Here is a 17,481-nt window from a genome sequence, read left to right on the forward strand (position 1 = left end):
GCTTAGAGTGAGAAATGGTTTTACCTTCTGTTCCTTTTTTATTGCTGTGTTCCTGCTTGGAAGATTCATTCAGTTACAGTGTCCTTGTCACTTCTTGTAAAAATGAGCTGAAAGCACAAAATTTTTATCTTTCCTGCAAACTATTATTTTCATTATCTCTTATGTAACAAACTTGTGACAACCATGAATCTCTTAACTACAGTGGAGTAGTGAGTATAGCCATGTTGGGAAGGAAGTGTGTTATATGCAAGATTAGCAGGTGAAACAATGCCCAAAAAAGAAAACTATGGCAGCAACAATATTTAGTAATCTGAGAAATATTTAAATGTTTGCTTTTTGGATTTATTTAGACTTTACATTCAGAAAATTTCCTAATGCTGACAAGTATGGGAACATGCAAAAGAAATCAAACCTGTATCTGATGTCTAGTTACTTTTTAGATAAGGGGACATAGTGACATTAGTAGACAAAAGTTTAAATGTACACTTACCTTGGAGGCACAGGAAAACATTGTTTTAATAGATTCTTATACAAAAACAGTGACAAAATGTTGAGATCATCAGTTGTGTAAAACATCACACTGTTTGTACTCACTGTATATTAAAGCCCTAAACAAATTCTGAACACCACATTACACTAGTAATGTGTAAAGAAATGGTAGAGCACTGGGTGACAGCAGTAGACAGAACAGTGAGGTCACTGTGCTTCTGCCAGTCATCTAGGTATGTTAGGAAAGACTATTAGATTTCATTGGAAACGATGTATTACTGGAGGTACAATGCTGCCATCTAACGGCAAAAAAGGTATTTCCTCATCTTATGTTGGGTGCTCTAAAAAGTTGCAATAATTTTATTGCTTTTATTGGGGTTTTCAAGAGAACATTGTTTTTGTTGATCTTATAGGTAAAATAGATATTCACTTGTGAGCTTGGCTTTCTTAATTATACTGGTACTAATAGTCGTCTTAGTTGATTTAGGTTGTATCATGTTACTAAAGACCCATTTCAAATAAACTAATTTACTAAAAAAAAAAACACAAACCAACAAACAAACTTAAGTTGGCACATGTGCTGCTTTACCCAATAAGCCAAAGAAACTTGTCACGCTTGCCAAATATAAGGTAATCGTTAGTCAAAAATTAATGCCCCTACCACACCATCATTACTTCAGACAGAAAAGAGACCTTCAAAAATGTACTGTGGGTTTTTAGTGCTTGGATAGAGCCAATACACATCAAGGCGAACAAGTGGGAAGGAGTGAAACTGTTGCATAAATCAGCGGTCATCAACCTTTCAGACCTCAGGGACCAATAAAGTCATAGTTTTAAATCCCACGGACCATTAAAATGATTTTTTTAAAGATAAATACATTTGAAAAATAATGATTTTCCTAATGGTGTCTGACGAGGACTGTGGAGGCTCCGATTTATTGATCAGCTCACAGTTAAGTGAAGTATTACTATTGTTACTATTATCATTAGTTGCATTAACTTTGGTATTACTAAAGAAATGCAAAATATTTGCTTTTTCTCACTCGTTATGGGTTTATTTCATTTGAATCGAAGACCAAACAAGAAATGAAAGTGCTCAAATTCAAACTATTTGACGCCACTAAATATATCAAGTTAAAGAAAATACACAATTAAGGTCATACTTGGTTAAAACAGCATCTGAGAAATGAAAAAATATACAATCGGAAGAGAATGGGTATTCGCGGTGCGGGGTGACCATTGTAATAGTCGAAACAATACTGAACAGTACGGCTCGGCAACGGTTGCTTCATACAGCTTAAGACTACACTGACGTCACTCTTCCCCTCCCTTGTTTTTCTGTCTCTAGTACAGTTCATGAATTTAGTGCAATATAAAGGCAAAACTTGTCATTCAGAATATAAGAATTTATTAGAATATTTTATTTGTTTTATTTTAAATAAAACATAAATATTGCAAAAAATGTCCAAATTTTTCTGTGGACCACCAAAATTTTCTCGTGGACCTCTGGTTAGCGACAGCTGGCATAAATGTTTGCTATTATAGAATATTGCACTAGGGGGCTATTCAAAATGACAAGACAAAGTTACTAAGCATTACATTAACATGAATAGGAAAGGATTTAACTAATGGTAGTGCAATGCAAAACCTGTGCATTCACCAGCATGACATTTTACATGGTAATGGGCAGTTTGGAAAAGACAAGCATTAGTGCAATGGTCCCATAGCTGCATGTCTAGACATTACTGTAGGTGTATAATCAGACATCAAAAATGAACCTTTGTTTCCCTTTTCTTAAAAATGCAAATAAGCAAAGGTTTACGTGCCCTTATTTGCATTAGACAGTTGGATGCCAGCACAATGCTCAGCATGCACTACACAGACACTTGTGAGCCTTTACAACTACAAGGACAGTCTCACGATTCAGAGGCCGCAGGTGCTCCACACAACTCTTCCAGTTTATTTTGGGAAACTGGGAATCACAATCTCAAATTTCACTCACAGTGCTCCCTGCCCTAGAGTGAAATTCATCTGAAAACATATAATGGCAATCCGAGAGACCTGGTGCTGCTTTTCAAAATAAAGCAAATATAAAAATGGAACAGGGTCCTGCTATTAGTTTGCAAAGGGGCCTGGGTTAAGCGAGGAAGGGTGTGAACATTATCCTGCTGCAAGAGGTATTAAAAATCACAGGAAAAAAAAATAAATTAAAAAGCGAAAAACATACAAGAAAAAAAAAGTCTGTATTTGGTACCAAAATAATTATTTTATTTTTATTTAAGTCCAAAAGTATCATTTGCATATAAATATCCTTCCCAATGTAGAGATGTCATTGAACAATATAAAATGTTGGAGCACATCAGAAACTGAAGAAAGTAGTGGTGTATGTCTATTAAGGCAGGCAATTCTTTTTTTTTTTCACATACCTGCTAGTCAGAAACATTATATTTGATGCGCAAGCTTTATTTTACTGAACCATTATCCCCCCCTTTAACAAAAATATTGCTAAATAAAACATTTGACATATTCTTGAGTTGCTAAAGCTAAGCCACGGTATTCCTTCAACAGTATATAACTTGATAGAACAGTTGTGTTATTGGCCTGGATGTGAAGTGTTGCAGGGCTGGGAGAAATCACAGAAATGGATGAGCAAGAATACAGATACTTTAGCAGGTACAACAGCTCCTTTATGTGTTTCTTCTATGAATTTAGCGATTTGCCTACAGTTCAACTTTAATGGTTTAGGGTCAGCTCCATTCAAAATGAGTTCTGTTTTGGATTGAGAGCTGGTTAAACATGACATAAATGATCCCAGGTCTCTCTCCATCCCTGGCAGGGTCTACAGTCTAATAACCCCCTAGATTCAGCCAATTGAGGTGAAAGTCTGCTAGCCAACTTACAATTTTCAATTCTGGAGGAATGGGGAACAACATTCAAACACAAGAGAAAAGTGTTCAATCTTGACAGGGAAAGACACCTTCAAAACTAGGGATGAGAATGATATCTGATCTTTCCAGTAGTAGAATGACAAAATAAATTTTTTAAATGAAAGATATGGAACATTTCATTTTAAAAATTTGAAAACAGTTTCCTGACAATATTTCCTATATTGGAAGCACAACTCCTGAGCTGCAATAGCATGATCCTACTCAACAACAAAAAAAAACAAAACATTGAGGAAGGGTTTCACTTCTAACCAGTGACTACAGTGGGCGACCGATGGCATTTGTATTCTAGGTTCTTTAGCCTCTATTCGCAAAATTCCAAGGAATAGAGGACACCTCAAAACCTATATCATAACGTTATCAAACTTCACCTGTAGAAAGCCAAAGCAACAAGGGATCCAATGCCAGTAAAATGAAGTCCCAAAAGGTCCAATTATATTGGATTGGATGTTTATCTATAAACTGATCCCAATTGACTGGCATCAGGGGTGTCCAGTAGGAACAAAGATCTGCACTCATCAGATACAAGCAACCACATTGACACTGATTGGCCACAAAATTAAAACCACAGACAGCTGAAGTGAACACTAAATTGGTGAAAATGCATGTTAAAGGGGGATTATATTGGGCAGTAAATAGTTCTTGAAGGCGATGTGTAAAAAACAAGAAAAGCGGGTAAAATAAAGGATTAGATTGACTTTGATAAGGACCAAACTGTGATGATTGAACAGTGGGTCAGGCCAACTTCAAAACAGAAGGTCTTGTGGTGTATTCCTGGTATGCAGTGGTTAGTATCTACCAAAACTGGGCCAAGCAACAATAACCAGTGTATCAGCAATGGTGTCATAGGTGCTCAAGGATCATTAATTCATATGTGGGGGCAGAAGTTAGCCATCTGGTAAGAAACCATTGAACATTTATTTCTGAACAAGTTTCTGGAAAAAAGTAAAATAGAACTATAGTCAGAATTTTTTCTCTGTTCTTATTGATCACTACACCATTGGTATTTTTAGGAACAGAACCCATTTTAAAATAATAAACAAATTGGCATACTTTTTAGGATAAGTCATGCTTCTATTTACACTGCAAACAAATCAATGAAGATTTGCCTGACTGCAGAAATTACAGCAAAAACAAAATGCTTTATTTTCTAACTTGCACAGTTCTCTCATTCTACTCCATATGCCCTAAAGCAGGGGTCCCCAACCCGGCTCTGGCCGGTGCATCCCCCAGCGAGTTTAGGAGAAGAACCACATTTCTGGTACGCATCGGAGGCCCAGGGCGGTCTCTGGACACAACCCGCCCACTCTTCTATCGCAGACTCAGACCTGCGATGGGAGAATGGGTGGGTTCTGGCATCATGACACCCTGGGGGAGGTTTCTTGCCCTTTGAGTGACACACGGCTCCCCACACGGTCCGGAGTCCGTGCATTCAGTGGTCCGTGACCTCCAAAAGGTTGGGGACCACTGCTCTAATGGATGCTTCTCAATTATTGTACTATGAAATAGAGATCAGAGAATTTTATTTTTGACAGATGGCATTACTTTAGGACAAAAGGCAGGTGGGATAACTTTCTGGCCAATAATACATTGGGGGACATGTTTTATTGCATGTTATGTCAGCCTCTAAAGCCACTTTATTGCAAACCATGAAAGAAAGGCGTCAGAACAGTGTGATGCATAGGTGGCTATGGGACAGCAAACCAGAGTCTATCCTGACCAGTCCAGAGCAATGAAAGACAACGGCTTGGTCTGATGAGTAACGTTTCCTTTTGGAACCTGTGGGTCCTGCCAGTGTATGTATGAGGCATTACCTGGGAAACAGATAACCACATGATGCACTATAGGAAGAAGAGAGGACAGAAATGGCAGTATGACTTAAAGGATCTGATGCTACCATATTGGTGTCAGATACAACAGGGCACTTTCAAAGATCTTGTGGAGTCTATTTGGTAGATGATCAGAGATGTTTAGCAAAACAATAGCAAAATACACAAAATCCGGAAAGTGGTTTACATTTTTTGGCTGGTATCAGTGTATATAACAAAATAAAAAAATAGTTAAGTCTGCAGCATAATGTCCTCTTACAGATCCATTAGCATTTAACACTGGTGGTTCAAGTTACATAACCTTATGACAAGAGAAATATAGATGCTGCTATTGCTAACCACCTTGAGAAAATGGCAGCACCTGGCTGTCTATGACCTCACAAGTAGACAGCAGCAAGTCGGTATTTCTAATTCAAATACGTGTTTGGTCTGGATAACTCATAGGACCAAGGACAATGAATCAGCAAGACAGCAAAGGAACTAACATTTTATATCATCAGTCTTACTTTTCTCCCTACAAGCTTTATAATAAATTGAATAAGAATATTTAAATAATATGACTATAAGGTAATGTTATCTTCCTAAAAGTGGGGTATTCCAAAAAAAAGTATTACAAAAGGTTAAGTAGTTAATAAAAAGTAATACATTAGGCTTTAGTATTTCGTCCAGCTCAGCAACCTCAGTCATATCAGTTATAATAATCTCTATTAAACACCTTTGTCCTCAAACTCTGGTTGTTAATATCTTACTAATACAAATCTTTAAATAATGAGCGAAAGTCAACATCCAAGAAAATTTAACGTCTCCTATTTTTTTCAGACCATACACACAAACCTGGATGCGCGCCATCACATTCTGAAAGCTCCTTAACATCAAAGGCTGTAAGATTGTATAAACCCCAACGCAAGTTACCATCAAAACTAACTCGGCAGCAGTGCTTTCAGTGCTGTGCACACTAGTCTTTAAAGTGACTCTGTTGCAGTTTTTCAAAATAAAAAAAGCTCAACCAGCAGGGAAAAAAAATGTGCCGATACCTATTCCTAAATCCTTTGCCCTCTTTTAGATGTGTTTGATGATGTACGTCAGGATTACATTGGCCAGCAGCTACTTCCCTTTCCTTTAGAGAGTAAGTGGTTGGTGGCTGAACCAGAGCACTTCCAGGTGTGTCAGATGCTTAAAATTCTGCTTAGGGCTTTGTTCAACAAGAGAACTAAGATTTGAGAAACAGGTAGAAACACGGGTAAGTGCTTTTCTTTTGCAGGGAGTGCTCTACAAAATCATCTTAAAAGGACTTAAAAAAAAAAAAGCCAATATCCCACATGGGCCTAGATTTAATTTTATAGGAAACAAGCACCAAAAAGGTTTTCTGAAAACTCAGAGCAGCTTACAACCTGGATAAAGAGAACCTTTTCTATTTACAGTAAGACAACGGGAAATAAAAAGTAGGATGTTCAAAACAGTCCCAGATATCAGTGCAAGCAATGAATATCATGTAGAGCCTGTCCCAAATGCTTGTAGAAAAGTGGTAAAAGGACAGCTTTCTGCAACACTCCACAAAATGATAGGCCAGCTTTCTCTTTTTTTTGCAAGCTAGTTCATGTTGTCTTTTAAAAAGGAATCACAGATATAAGTTAAGCGTTAAGACTTGGGTTGCATCTCCTGGATTTCTCAACGAATCAACAGGTAACTATAGTGCAATGAACGAAGTACAGACAGTGCAGTTGTGTTAGCCATTATGTTTGGCCACAAGATCCTTTTTAAAATTGAACTCTGCCCTCCTTAAATATTTATTTACAGGCACTGCATACAGAAGAACATTTTGTGTCTTCTGCAAACAGTAATCCCTGACTTTCCAAGTTAACCTCCAATGGTTTCAGAGGCACATTTTATATAATGTAGTGTGTAAGGGGACAACAGCCAGTGACTGCTTAAAACGCAGCTGTTTGCTAAGCTCAGTATGAGCACCAGGTTTCATTTTTCTAATACAGCTTGATGTTCAATTGGAAGAACGAAGAAATATTCGAGAAAGGCTAAATACTGCAAGTAAAGGGTTTAAGAGTTGGGAAAAAAAAGAGAGAGAAAATGAAGTGGCAGTTGATGTTTTATGATCAGTCTTCGGAAAGCTGTTGTGCTTGTTTGGGTTACATCCTTATAGCTTCTTCTTTATATCCAAGAGGCTGCAAAGAGTTTTCCCCACACCAGATCATCCTCATGACTTCCCAGCCTTCCTTTGGGTCTTACCCTCTCTGTCTGAAAAACCTTGTTGCTGCACTATTGGGGGTTTCAGAGAAGTGGAATCCAGAAACATACTGGGAATGTCACTTCCAAAGTAGATCTTGTTGTTTGCTGAAATGGCTTGAAACTTCATGAGTTCCAGATACTGTGGTGTGAGCTTTAACTGAAAAAAAAAAGAATGTGAGAAAGGTAGAGATGAATACTTTTTTTCATAATGTTAACATGCACAGAAGGTGGGGATTTAGAAAACTTCTGTTCCTCAGCTATTACTTGAAGTAAACCTGGCATAAACGCAGGCAATTTATCAAATAGGGTAAAATTCGAAAAAGGTAAAATTACAGCATTTCTTAAAGATTGCTTTATCTACAAGTGTTTATAAATAAATATTCCCGCTCACCTTGTTAGCTTCTGCAAACTTCTCAGAAGTGTAATATTCAGCATCTGCTCTGGCCTTTTCTCTGGCTAGGTATGCAGAATCTAAGGTGAGAATACAAATGGCAGGTGATAATCAGAAATGTTAATGTTGAACTTTAGCAATCTCAAGTTGCACAGGCTCCTCTCTTTTACTGAGAATTCTTACTTCTATCTCAGTGCACAGTGAGCTTCTCATAGTGTGTACTGCATGTTGCAGCAAGTCAGACAATCTCATTTCCTAGAGGGAGAATATTATTTAACCCTATTCCTCCCCAGCTTTACTACTCAAAGGCTGTCCCTGAATACAAATGCCTTAATACATTATGTCTAGGAAGGACCACACCTCTAGCCCGACAACCACCCAGCAAGACATTATGATATATGCATAACTCCCACCAAGAATTAACCCACTGCTTTCATCAAGGCTGGGAGCTTTTAAAAAGGAGCAGTGAGGTACGGCTGCGGTGATATTTACAGGGAGCTATGTTTATAACCGTGCTCATCCCTCCCACTCAGGAGGTAGTGATGACCCTACTGCAAGTTGATGCGAAGGAAAGGCAGGACATAATAGACATTTAATTTCAACTTTAAAACAATTAATTTCTAAGATCTAAAATAGAAATACAAGCAAACTGTAAACTATTTATATATTTGTACTAGCAAAATTCTGCTTAGCCAGTCCTGCATGTCACACGCACACAGTGAACGAGCCCCAATACAGAGCACAATAAACAGCATATAAATGTTTGAATATACTGCTATACAAAGATAATGTGGATCAGTGGTTGCCAACCTTTTAAAACACAACCCGTCCACCGCCCCGAGTCTGTGATCCGTACAGGGGACATGGTCTGCGGCTCTGGTCGGTGCGCCAGGCCAAGAGAAAATTTTGGTGGTCTTTGAGTCAGGAAAAGGACCCCACTGGGAGGCACACAGGCCAGAGCTGAGGACCACCAAGGCCGAGGATCATCATTTATAAGTACTAGAGTTTATGTAAACATTTAATCTTTGCTGACCTCTTACTAAAAATGGTATCCACTCGCCTGTCTTAGAATTCAAGTCAGCGACCAGAAATAGGCCTGTCTGTGCGATATTACATACTATCTCTAAGATTGTAAGCAATTCTGGGCAGGGTCTTCTCCTGTGTCACTGCTTGTATCTGTCTGTCACTTGCAATCCCTATTTAATGTACAGCGCTGTGCAATATGTTGGTGCTATATAAATACTGTTTAATATTAATATAAAATACGTCAGTATCATTACAGAACCTTATGAGATGTATTGGAAAATATGACCAACTGGTGGCTCTGTATAACTATAAAAGATCAGATGTGGGATTTTCATTAAATAAATGTATTTTATTTTTCTTTTAGGTCCATTTGTCTGGTACCCATCAGTGAAAATTTTAACTGCAGCACCTATAAATATTATCATTATTATCTTACAAATTATCACTGGGATTTTTGACAAAAAACATTAGGTTTTATCTTATCGCTTTCCAGCTATTTGAACCAAGACCAATTAATTTGCCTTCAAATGAAATGTTAGGTAGGGAAAACAGAACTCCAAACTATACCAAAAACCAAACCAATCTCCACAGAGAGAAAAATATTAAAATATTTCACAAATATATATATATATTTCAAAAAGTTTTGCAAAAACATTTAAAAAGCTGTGTCCACATGGAGGAGACTGCTGTTCTTTTCCTTTTCTACCTGACAAATGTCACCTGGACATTAAGTATGGGGTAATTTTGATCATAGAGATGGATTCTGCAGGGAAAAGTGTTGTACTGACAAAATATAGCCAGGAGAATGAGACACCAACTGGCCATACCAAGCAAGGGAACCAAAGAAGCAATCACTTGTAGGGCTCATCCATTTCAAAGATAAGCTGCGTGTCATTCATATGGAATGGCATTGGGGTGTACCAACACATATAACATGCATTGCTGTATTATCACAACGCTGTGGTGTAAATGCCAGTAAATACAGACATAAGGTATCTGCAGCTACTACATCACTTATCTCTTACAGTGTACTCTGTAAAGAACTATATTCTCTCAGGACCTACTTCCCTTGGTGTAACGTCTTCCTGCCTTCCATACAACTTATCACTTTCCTCCATCTTTATGGGAAAAAATGCAAAACCTGTGAAAACTGACAACTGTGTACAAACAGCGTGGTTCTGACGCAAAACATGACTTAACTCTTATATCTCTCTGTGTGCTGGGACTTTGTTACAGTGCAAGTTAGGATCATGGATTACACCAACACACATGAACCCAGACATGATTCACAATAAAGGTTTGGGTAGTATTATTAATGAAAGTGTAGACCAGGTGGGACTGTGATGATGCATCTCACATTACATGACACTACTGCTTGGTAAATATATTATGAGGAAGGTATGGAGACATTAACGGTTATAATAATTTATAAATGAAAAAAGACGAAAAAGTTCCCCCTTTGCACTCTGCCAGCTAAAGGGGGTTACTCAACAAACCAGAGACACATTACTAGGTTAGCATAATTCACACATTCCAAAACGATACAGCATAGCTTTACTTTTGGTTCCTATGTCATATGGCTCCATTTCTTTGTGCAAGATCTGCTGGATATTTACCAGAGAAGAAATTTGATTACACTGACCTTCAATCTCAGAAATACGTTTCTCAGTTTCCTTCTCCATTACTTTTTGTTGGAAGTGAATTTTTGCCACTTGTGCAACTTTTTCTGCCTCTGCAAATTGAAAACCAGCAATGTATATGGTTAATGATTTTATACCAAAAAAAAAAAAAAAAAACATTTGCAAGGTTAGCCAGATACATACAAATTTGACAACACACAGCTTAAAATGTTTATTAAACTTCTTTTCAAGTATAATAATATGATGTGGACACACATAAGCAAGATTTCAATTTTAAGGTATGACTCGACGATTTTGCAGTAAACCTGAACTTTAGCCTCATAGACCAGCTTTTTACTTACTATTGTTGTGTGCCCAGCAAATCTGTTATCATGTAATCATGTACAAACCAATTACAACTTCCCTCGGAATTCAAAGAATTTAATACTCACTTCAGAGCCTTAAAAATCTTGCAACAACTATTGGAGGAAAATGAAGAATTTGAAAACTTAAACACTCAACCAAGTTCACCCACTGAAGACAGATTCAAATCTTCTATTCCTGTGAGACGCCAGAAATCCACATACTACCCACCGATTTCCCAGTATTCTCACATAAAAACTTTTACAAACATGGTGACTAAAGATATCATGGAATTGGAAACAAAAAGTTACAAATTTCACATAAATCTCAGTGAAAAACAACAAAAAGCACTGGATAACCTGAAGACAAAAATATAATCATAAAACTATCAAAGTAGGAAATATAGTCATAACGGACAGATGCCATTAAGAATAATCTGCTATAACATCCTACGAAACCAGGAGTGGTACAGCACAATATCAGGTCATATAGTACAATCATTCCATCAAGAGCACTACTCTATAACTGAAACAGCTTTTATTAATGGCATCATCAATCAATCAATCTATGAAAAGCTATCCTCCTGCTAACTAACATCCTGTAACCTCTACCTTCTACTCCTTCCCAAAAGTCCATAAAAGTATTCAAAATCCCTCCGGACTCCCGATCATATTCATCAAATGCTAGTGAACTGGTAGATACCTACTTGAGACCAATAGTAATCCCTAAAAGACACACTGTTCTTGAGTAGACTATCAAAACAACCAATCCACTGTCAGAGCTGAAAACCGTAAAGGAGTATTCAAATGCGGAAGATGCAAACAATGCAAATGGATAAAGGAACAAAACAAGCCTGACTTCAAACCTGCAACTGCGCATGCGCGGAAGAACAAAGCAAAGCGCAGTTGCAACTATGCTAATTTGAATTAACCATTTATAAGAACACCCTGCCTGCAGCATACAGTCATCTGCTGGCTGGACGCTCTGTTCTTTATATATATTCCCTTACACAACCAACACTTCAAGTAGGTAACTACCTTATCTAACTAGTACGCTAAAGCTTTAGATATATTTTCTTTTTACAATGAAGTGTCCTATTACCTTTGTTCCCTCGTTCAATGAGATTTCCTCTCCACTTAATTGGTGATTTTTACCCCTACCTAACATTATTAAATGAGGAAGACTGAAAATAAATTAATATTCAGCTTTACCAATTCATAGTAGCTGTATCACTTTCATTCCAACCACACCTTTGATGCAATGCAAACCTACCTATCACAGCTTTTTTTCTTTCAGTCTCTGCTTCCTTCTCAACCACCTTCTGCCTCTGTGCAGCAATCAATAGTTTGGTCTTCTCTGCCTCCCTGAAAAAAAGATTAACAAGATAAACCTAGGTCAGAGAAATGCACAATTTAGGTTTTATATACTAAACATTTTGATAAATAATAGCTATGCTCTAGATATTCTGGGTGTTTACTGAAGAGTTGGGTCAGAATGCATGGCTGCCAACCACCTACAATTTTTTCACCCCCAGCTTAAATAAATTACTGGGTTGAACAATGGTAATATTGAAAATCTATTTGTTAATAGCAAAACAAGTACGGTAGCTCAGAGGTTAGCTCTCTGGCCTTTGCAGCTCTGGGTCCCAGGTTCAGATCTCAGCAAGGACACTATTCTGCATGGAGTTTGCAGGTTCTCCCCGTGTTTGCGTGGGATTCATCCGAGTACTCTGGTTTCCTCCCACATTCCAAACATATGCAGTTAGGTTAATTAGTGTCCCCCAAAAATGGACCTAACACTGTATTAAAGATATATGGCTATGGACTTGTAAAGCGCTCCATAATGTCAGCATCAAGTAATGCATGCTAGAGTAGCTAAGAATATTTCTAAGTCAGAAATGTTAAAGAAATCTCTGAAACAAAAACAGATATATGGTATGCTGGCTACAAATAATATTTGGTAGCTGTAATTTCCACCATATGGGCTGTTAGGCTGGGTCTACAAGGTTTTAAAAGAGCATTTAAACCTTCCTACCACATTTATATGCACTTTTACAAGCGTTTTAACCTCCCCAGCGGTCTGATTCTGTCCAAATTTCTGTGCAAAAAGTGATACAATTTTTTGGCATGGAAACTTATTTTACATTGTAGGCTATAATTCTTAGGCAAAACTCACCAAAATATGTCCAATAGTTAATAAGTTTAATAATGAACTTTAAAAAAAAAAAAACAAACAAAAAATAAAAATGTTAAAATTAAAAAATAAAAATAAAGTTTAACATGTAATATAACTGTACAGCAGCATACAATTATATAATACATATATAATTATATGAATATTTCTTTGTATTGGACTCAATACAGCTATTTTGTATTGAATCTAATACAAAATGATTTTGACTTTTGGGTCCCGGCCACACCGACGTGACGAGAACCCTGTAGATAATGGCTCAGCAGTTAGCGGCTGGAGACCGCAAGAAGGAGGCAGATGTGTGCCCAGGACCTGCGGGGACAAGCAGGACCCCGGGGGACAGCGACAGAGAAAGGTAAGTGGTTTTTTTTTGGGTTAAAACCCCAAGTGTGACTCAGGATTACCGCTTTTTGCAACTAAAATTCACCCCGAGTCACACTCGGGATTACCGCTTAGGAGGTTAAAGCTTGCCTTTAAAACGCTAAAAAAAAAATTGTATATTCGCCTATGAGGTGTTTTACCGCAATATGCAGCAATTTTACAAAAGCATTTATAAAAGTTTTACTTTTAACCCTTTTAGGGAAAAAGAACAGGGTACTTAAAGCCCCTTACTAATTCCCTGAGTTTAAAATGTGTAAAAAATAAGATTTTTGTTTTGTGTAACTTTGTTAAACTTTTTTTTTTTTACAGGTTATCCCACAATAAAAGGATGATTCTGTGCGGCTGCATTCATGACATGAGCACAGCCGTGGGACCCCCGACAGTGTGGGGCCGCCAGGCAATGAGAGCAAATGAGGGCAAGTCTCCCCATTCACCTCTAGTGCTGAATGCCTGAGAAACGGGAAACCCCAAGCGGAGCTGTGATGTGTTCTTGGATGCAGAACACATGTCACGGCTCCGGTAGGGCTGCAGGAGCAAGCAAGAAAGCGGATCTGTCAGCGGAGAAGAGCTCCGCTCATTGCTCTGCTCCGTGATTGGCTCAGGAAAGGGAAACCCTGATAAAGTTTAACACAGTTACACAAATCACACACATTTAATAAATTGCTTTAACATTAAAGTCTTGTCTTATTTTTTAACACATTTTTAACCAATTTAGGAAAAAAGTAAGTTTTATGTTCCCCTTTACTCATTCTCCATGGTGGGGCAGCGGAGATCTGGGAGTACCCTTATAAAAGGGGGCTTCCAAATTCCAAAGTCCTGCTAAAAACCCTTATAAAAGTCTCCACTGTCTTCGATTGAAGCTTCTATAAAAGGCTAAAAAACAAATTCAATGGAAGCTTTCATTGACGTTTTTATGTGTTTAGAAACGCGGATATAACAGATATATACTCAAACAGAGCGATTAAGCGACCAAATAGGACACTCTCCATGGGACAATGGGCAGAATATAGTTTTTGCTTTGCCGTACACTTTTAAGTATAGGATAGCAAGTTTCCAGTTTTAGAAGAGTGCACAGACTGGTTTTCGGACTAGTACAGGTTTTATTTAATTTTTTTTTTATTATTCTAAATCACTTTTACTCAGGAAACAAAACAGTTCAATTATCTTTTTTATAGCATATGACTGAAAAAAAACATTTTTCACATGAGATAATCACCCTGTATATCAGCCAAGTAACTTACATTAGTTCAAAGTTTCTGCGGATAGCTTCTGGAATCTTCGGCTTAGTGACACGCACAGCCTAAGGTCCAAAATTTACAAATGATAACACAAATTAGCTTTCATTATAATTTTAATTATATTATATTATTTAGAGAACAATAATTACCTGAATCGTGAGTCCAGGGGCCATAGAATTAAGTTCTTTCTGTAGCGACAGCTTAAGGTTCTCATCAATCTGATCTACAGACAAAAATTGGAAAATGTTATCAAATATTTAGGAGAATATTTAAATTACCTACATTCAACAGTTTACAAGCAGAAAACATGAGTGAATTATTCATTACTAAACAGAAAACAATCTAAACAGTGTTATTAGGTATACAGGTAGTATTTATTTATTTGTTTGTTTTCTATTTTATTCTCTCTATATATGCTATGCTTTCTTCAGCCTCCCTCTGGTAGGAACTGGTAGACAGTGGTTGACATTTAGACTTGAAAAAAAAGATTAAGGATTAATGCACAAGGAGAAAACAAATGATACTGAATCACCAGCTAGGACTGTAATCTCAGATTATCTACATAAAACACTATTCTAGATTATACCATAACGCAGAAGTATTTGCCAACTACAATAGAGCTTGAGAAAGATGGCTGCTTTCAGGAAGATTCATTAGTCATTTTACTTTAAAAATAATAGCATATAGGAATATTTATTTTTGTGCATTTGAGTTTCAAGGTCAAGTTAGGGTTGTTTTTAATAGTTATAGTTCTGGATAAGAATATGAGGGTAAAAAAGCAGTTTTATTACTGTATGTGGACTATAGACTTTATTTAAATAGAAAAAATACTTTATGAACACTAAAAGCCCGGGAACTCTATTAGTCAGTACATAACTTCTTTCACTCTTTTTTGAGATGTCTAACCACTTCATTTCAAAGCAGTAAACAACCTGAGCCAGGAGCTATGACCTGCACTAACTTCCTCCTTCAAGCCAGCGTGGCCACGTGCTAAAAAGCATGCATAGTTTCTCTTCATAGATCCTAACAGGGTTGCTGCCTGCTTCCACTACCTATCAAAAACTGGTATATATTAAAGTTTTTGGGTTTAGATACAATTTATTTGACACTAAAAATGGGTTAGGTTAGACTTTGTAAGGAAATACCAAAAGAGCAAAATCACTTTTAGTTAATAGTAGTTTTTGTAGCTGTCACCATTCACAATGCAGACACAAGTTATCCTCACTGCATTTCACTCACCAAACAGCTCTATATAGACTTCTTGCAACGTGTGAACGCTGCAAAACTGATTCAGCTCATGGTGGATTTTGTTAAAAATTAACGTCTTGTCATAATCTGCCGTGTAGTTTCGCACAACATCATAAACTGTAAAAAGATAAAGAAAGCATTATATTAAGGGTACATCAAGATTGTACTTTGCAAACTAAGCAGATGATGCTGCAAGGTTCATCTCTGATTTTTAACAAAATTATGAAAGACAGAAGTTTCTTTATAGAGATAACAATAAATATTATTAATATACAGATGCTTGGGTTGAAAAATATATTTAACACCACCTCTCTAGAAAAAAAAGCAACAAGACCAAAATTCTGAATTCAATCAAGCTTAGGATAGATAGAAAAATTATCATTTCAAATTCATCACTAGTTTGTTCACAATTGCAATTATCTTAAATGTACACACACACACACACACACACACCAATAACAGATACCAACCTGCTGAGGGAGTCAACATATTTACAACCTCTATCCGGTCAAAGTAAATCATAACACCCCCACTAAAAAGAAAACAAAAACACACATAAATACATAGCAGTTAGGAACTATTTTCTAACATTTTACACATATTAAGGAAATCAAAGTATGTTAGATAAAACTTACATTTAACTTTGTTTAAAGAGTAACCACAGCCTAAAGCCTGGAGTGTTCAAGCAGATCCAATGCCAAAGTTTGATCTCTCCACATCTGATCAGACATTTGGAGAGATCAGTTGCCTATGATCTGCTGGCTGAATTACCTTCAGAATTACACCAGATATGATTGTTTTATCAGATTAGAAATAAAATCACATATGAAAAATCGTCTATGTGTACTGGTTCCAAATAAAAAGAGCTTTTGCCCTGACAGCAGCTGCAAAGAAGGACCTTTTGTGGGAAATAGGTTTTTTTTCGGCAGACCTGCCCCATCTTTTTAATAAAAGCTTACTAAAATTTACCAAGATAATTTTTTCTGTATCAAAAGCAGTACACTTTTTTTCATGAACTTTTTTCTTTTTTTTTTTTTTAAATTGTAGACCTGTAACTTACAGAAATATGGCCAAACAAGGGTCTAGTACTAGTAGATATCCCGAATATAATAAAGTTTGAAACACACAATCATGTAAAAAAAATAAATAACTTTAATAATAAAATTAAATAAAAAACACAAAAATCAGATTAAACAAGAATGCATAAATAAATAAAAAATACTGAAAATGCAATAATTCTGTATACTGTATAGTACTATATTTTTCAACACCTCCCTAGTGTTGTAAATTTTAAAACACCAAAACAAGTCCAACATCACATACCTATAGATAAAACCACATAAATATATTTTGTATTGGGCTGGATACAGGAGTTTCCCGCTACGACCCTCATCGATGGGAGCGCGCACCGACGTCATCAGGAATGGCAGAGGGAGATGTACGCCAACGCAGAGCGCTCTAATCCTTTATTTCCATGCAAAAAGCGTTACATTTTTTGCATGGAAATTTATTTTAGATTGT

General features: G+C 36.8%; 1 protein-coding gene and 1 long non-coding RNA gene across 4 annotated transcripts in view; one reads left to right on the forward strand and one right to left on the reverse strand.

Moving 5' to 3' along the window:
* Nucleotides 1–14,150, forward strand: part of LOC140340096 (uncharacterized) — a 57,485-nt gene extending 43,335 nt beyond the window's left edge. The window contains exon 2 of the long non-coding RNA XR_011922582.1: nt 13,784–14,150. This is a non-coding gene — a long non-coding RNA (uncharacterized lncRNA). The remainder of the gene's footprint in view (nt 1–13,783) is intronic.
* LOC140340092 (erlin-1) overlaps nt 2,736–17,481 on the reverse strand; it is a 21,444-nt gene continuing 6,698 nt past the window's right edge. For all 3 annotated transcript variants that reach the window (XM_072425101.1, XM_072425102.1, XM_072425100.1), the window contains 8 exons: nt 16,431–16,492; nt 15,952–16,077; nt 14,862–14,935; nt 14,716–14,774; nt 12,176–12,267; nt 10,564–10,653; nt 7,896–7,975; nt 2,736–7,661 (listed from right to left, as the gene is read on the reverse strand). In XM_072425101.1, the coding sequence (XP_072281202.1) occupies nt 7,473–7,661; nt 7,896–7,975; nt 10,564–10,653; nt 12,176–12,267; nt 14,716–14,774; nt 14,862–14,935; nt 15,952–16,077; nt 16,431–16,492 (772 nt within the window). In that variant the 3' untranslated portion in view covers nt 2,736–7,472. The remainder of the gene's footprint in view (nt 7,662–7,895; nt 7,976–10,563; nt 10,654–12,175; nt 12,268–14,715; nt 14,775–14,861; nt 14,936–15,951; nt 16,078–16,430; nt 16,493–17,481) is intronic.

Source organism: Pyxicephalus adspersus, chromosome 10 (assembly GCF_032062135.1).
Source record: "Pyxicephalus adspersus chromosome 10, UCB_Pads_2.0, whole genome shotgun sequence".
Lineage (NCBI taxonomy): Eukaryota > Metazoa > Chordata > Amphibia > Anura > Pyxicephalidae > Pyxicephalus > Pyxicephalus adspersus.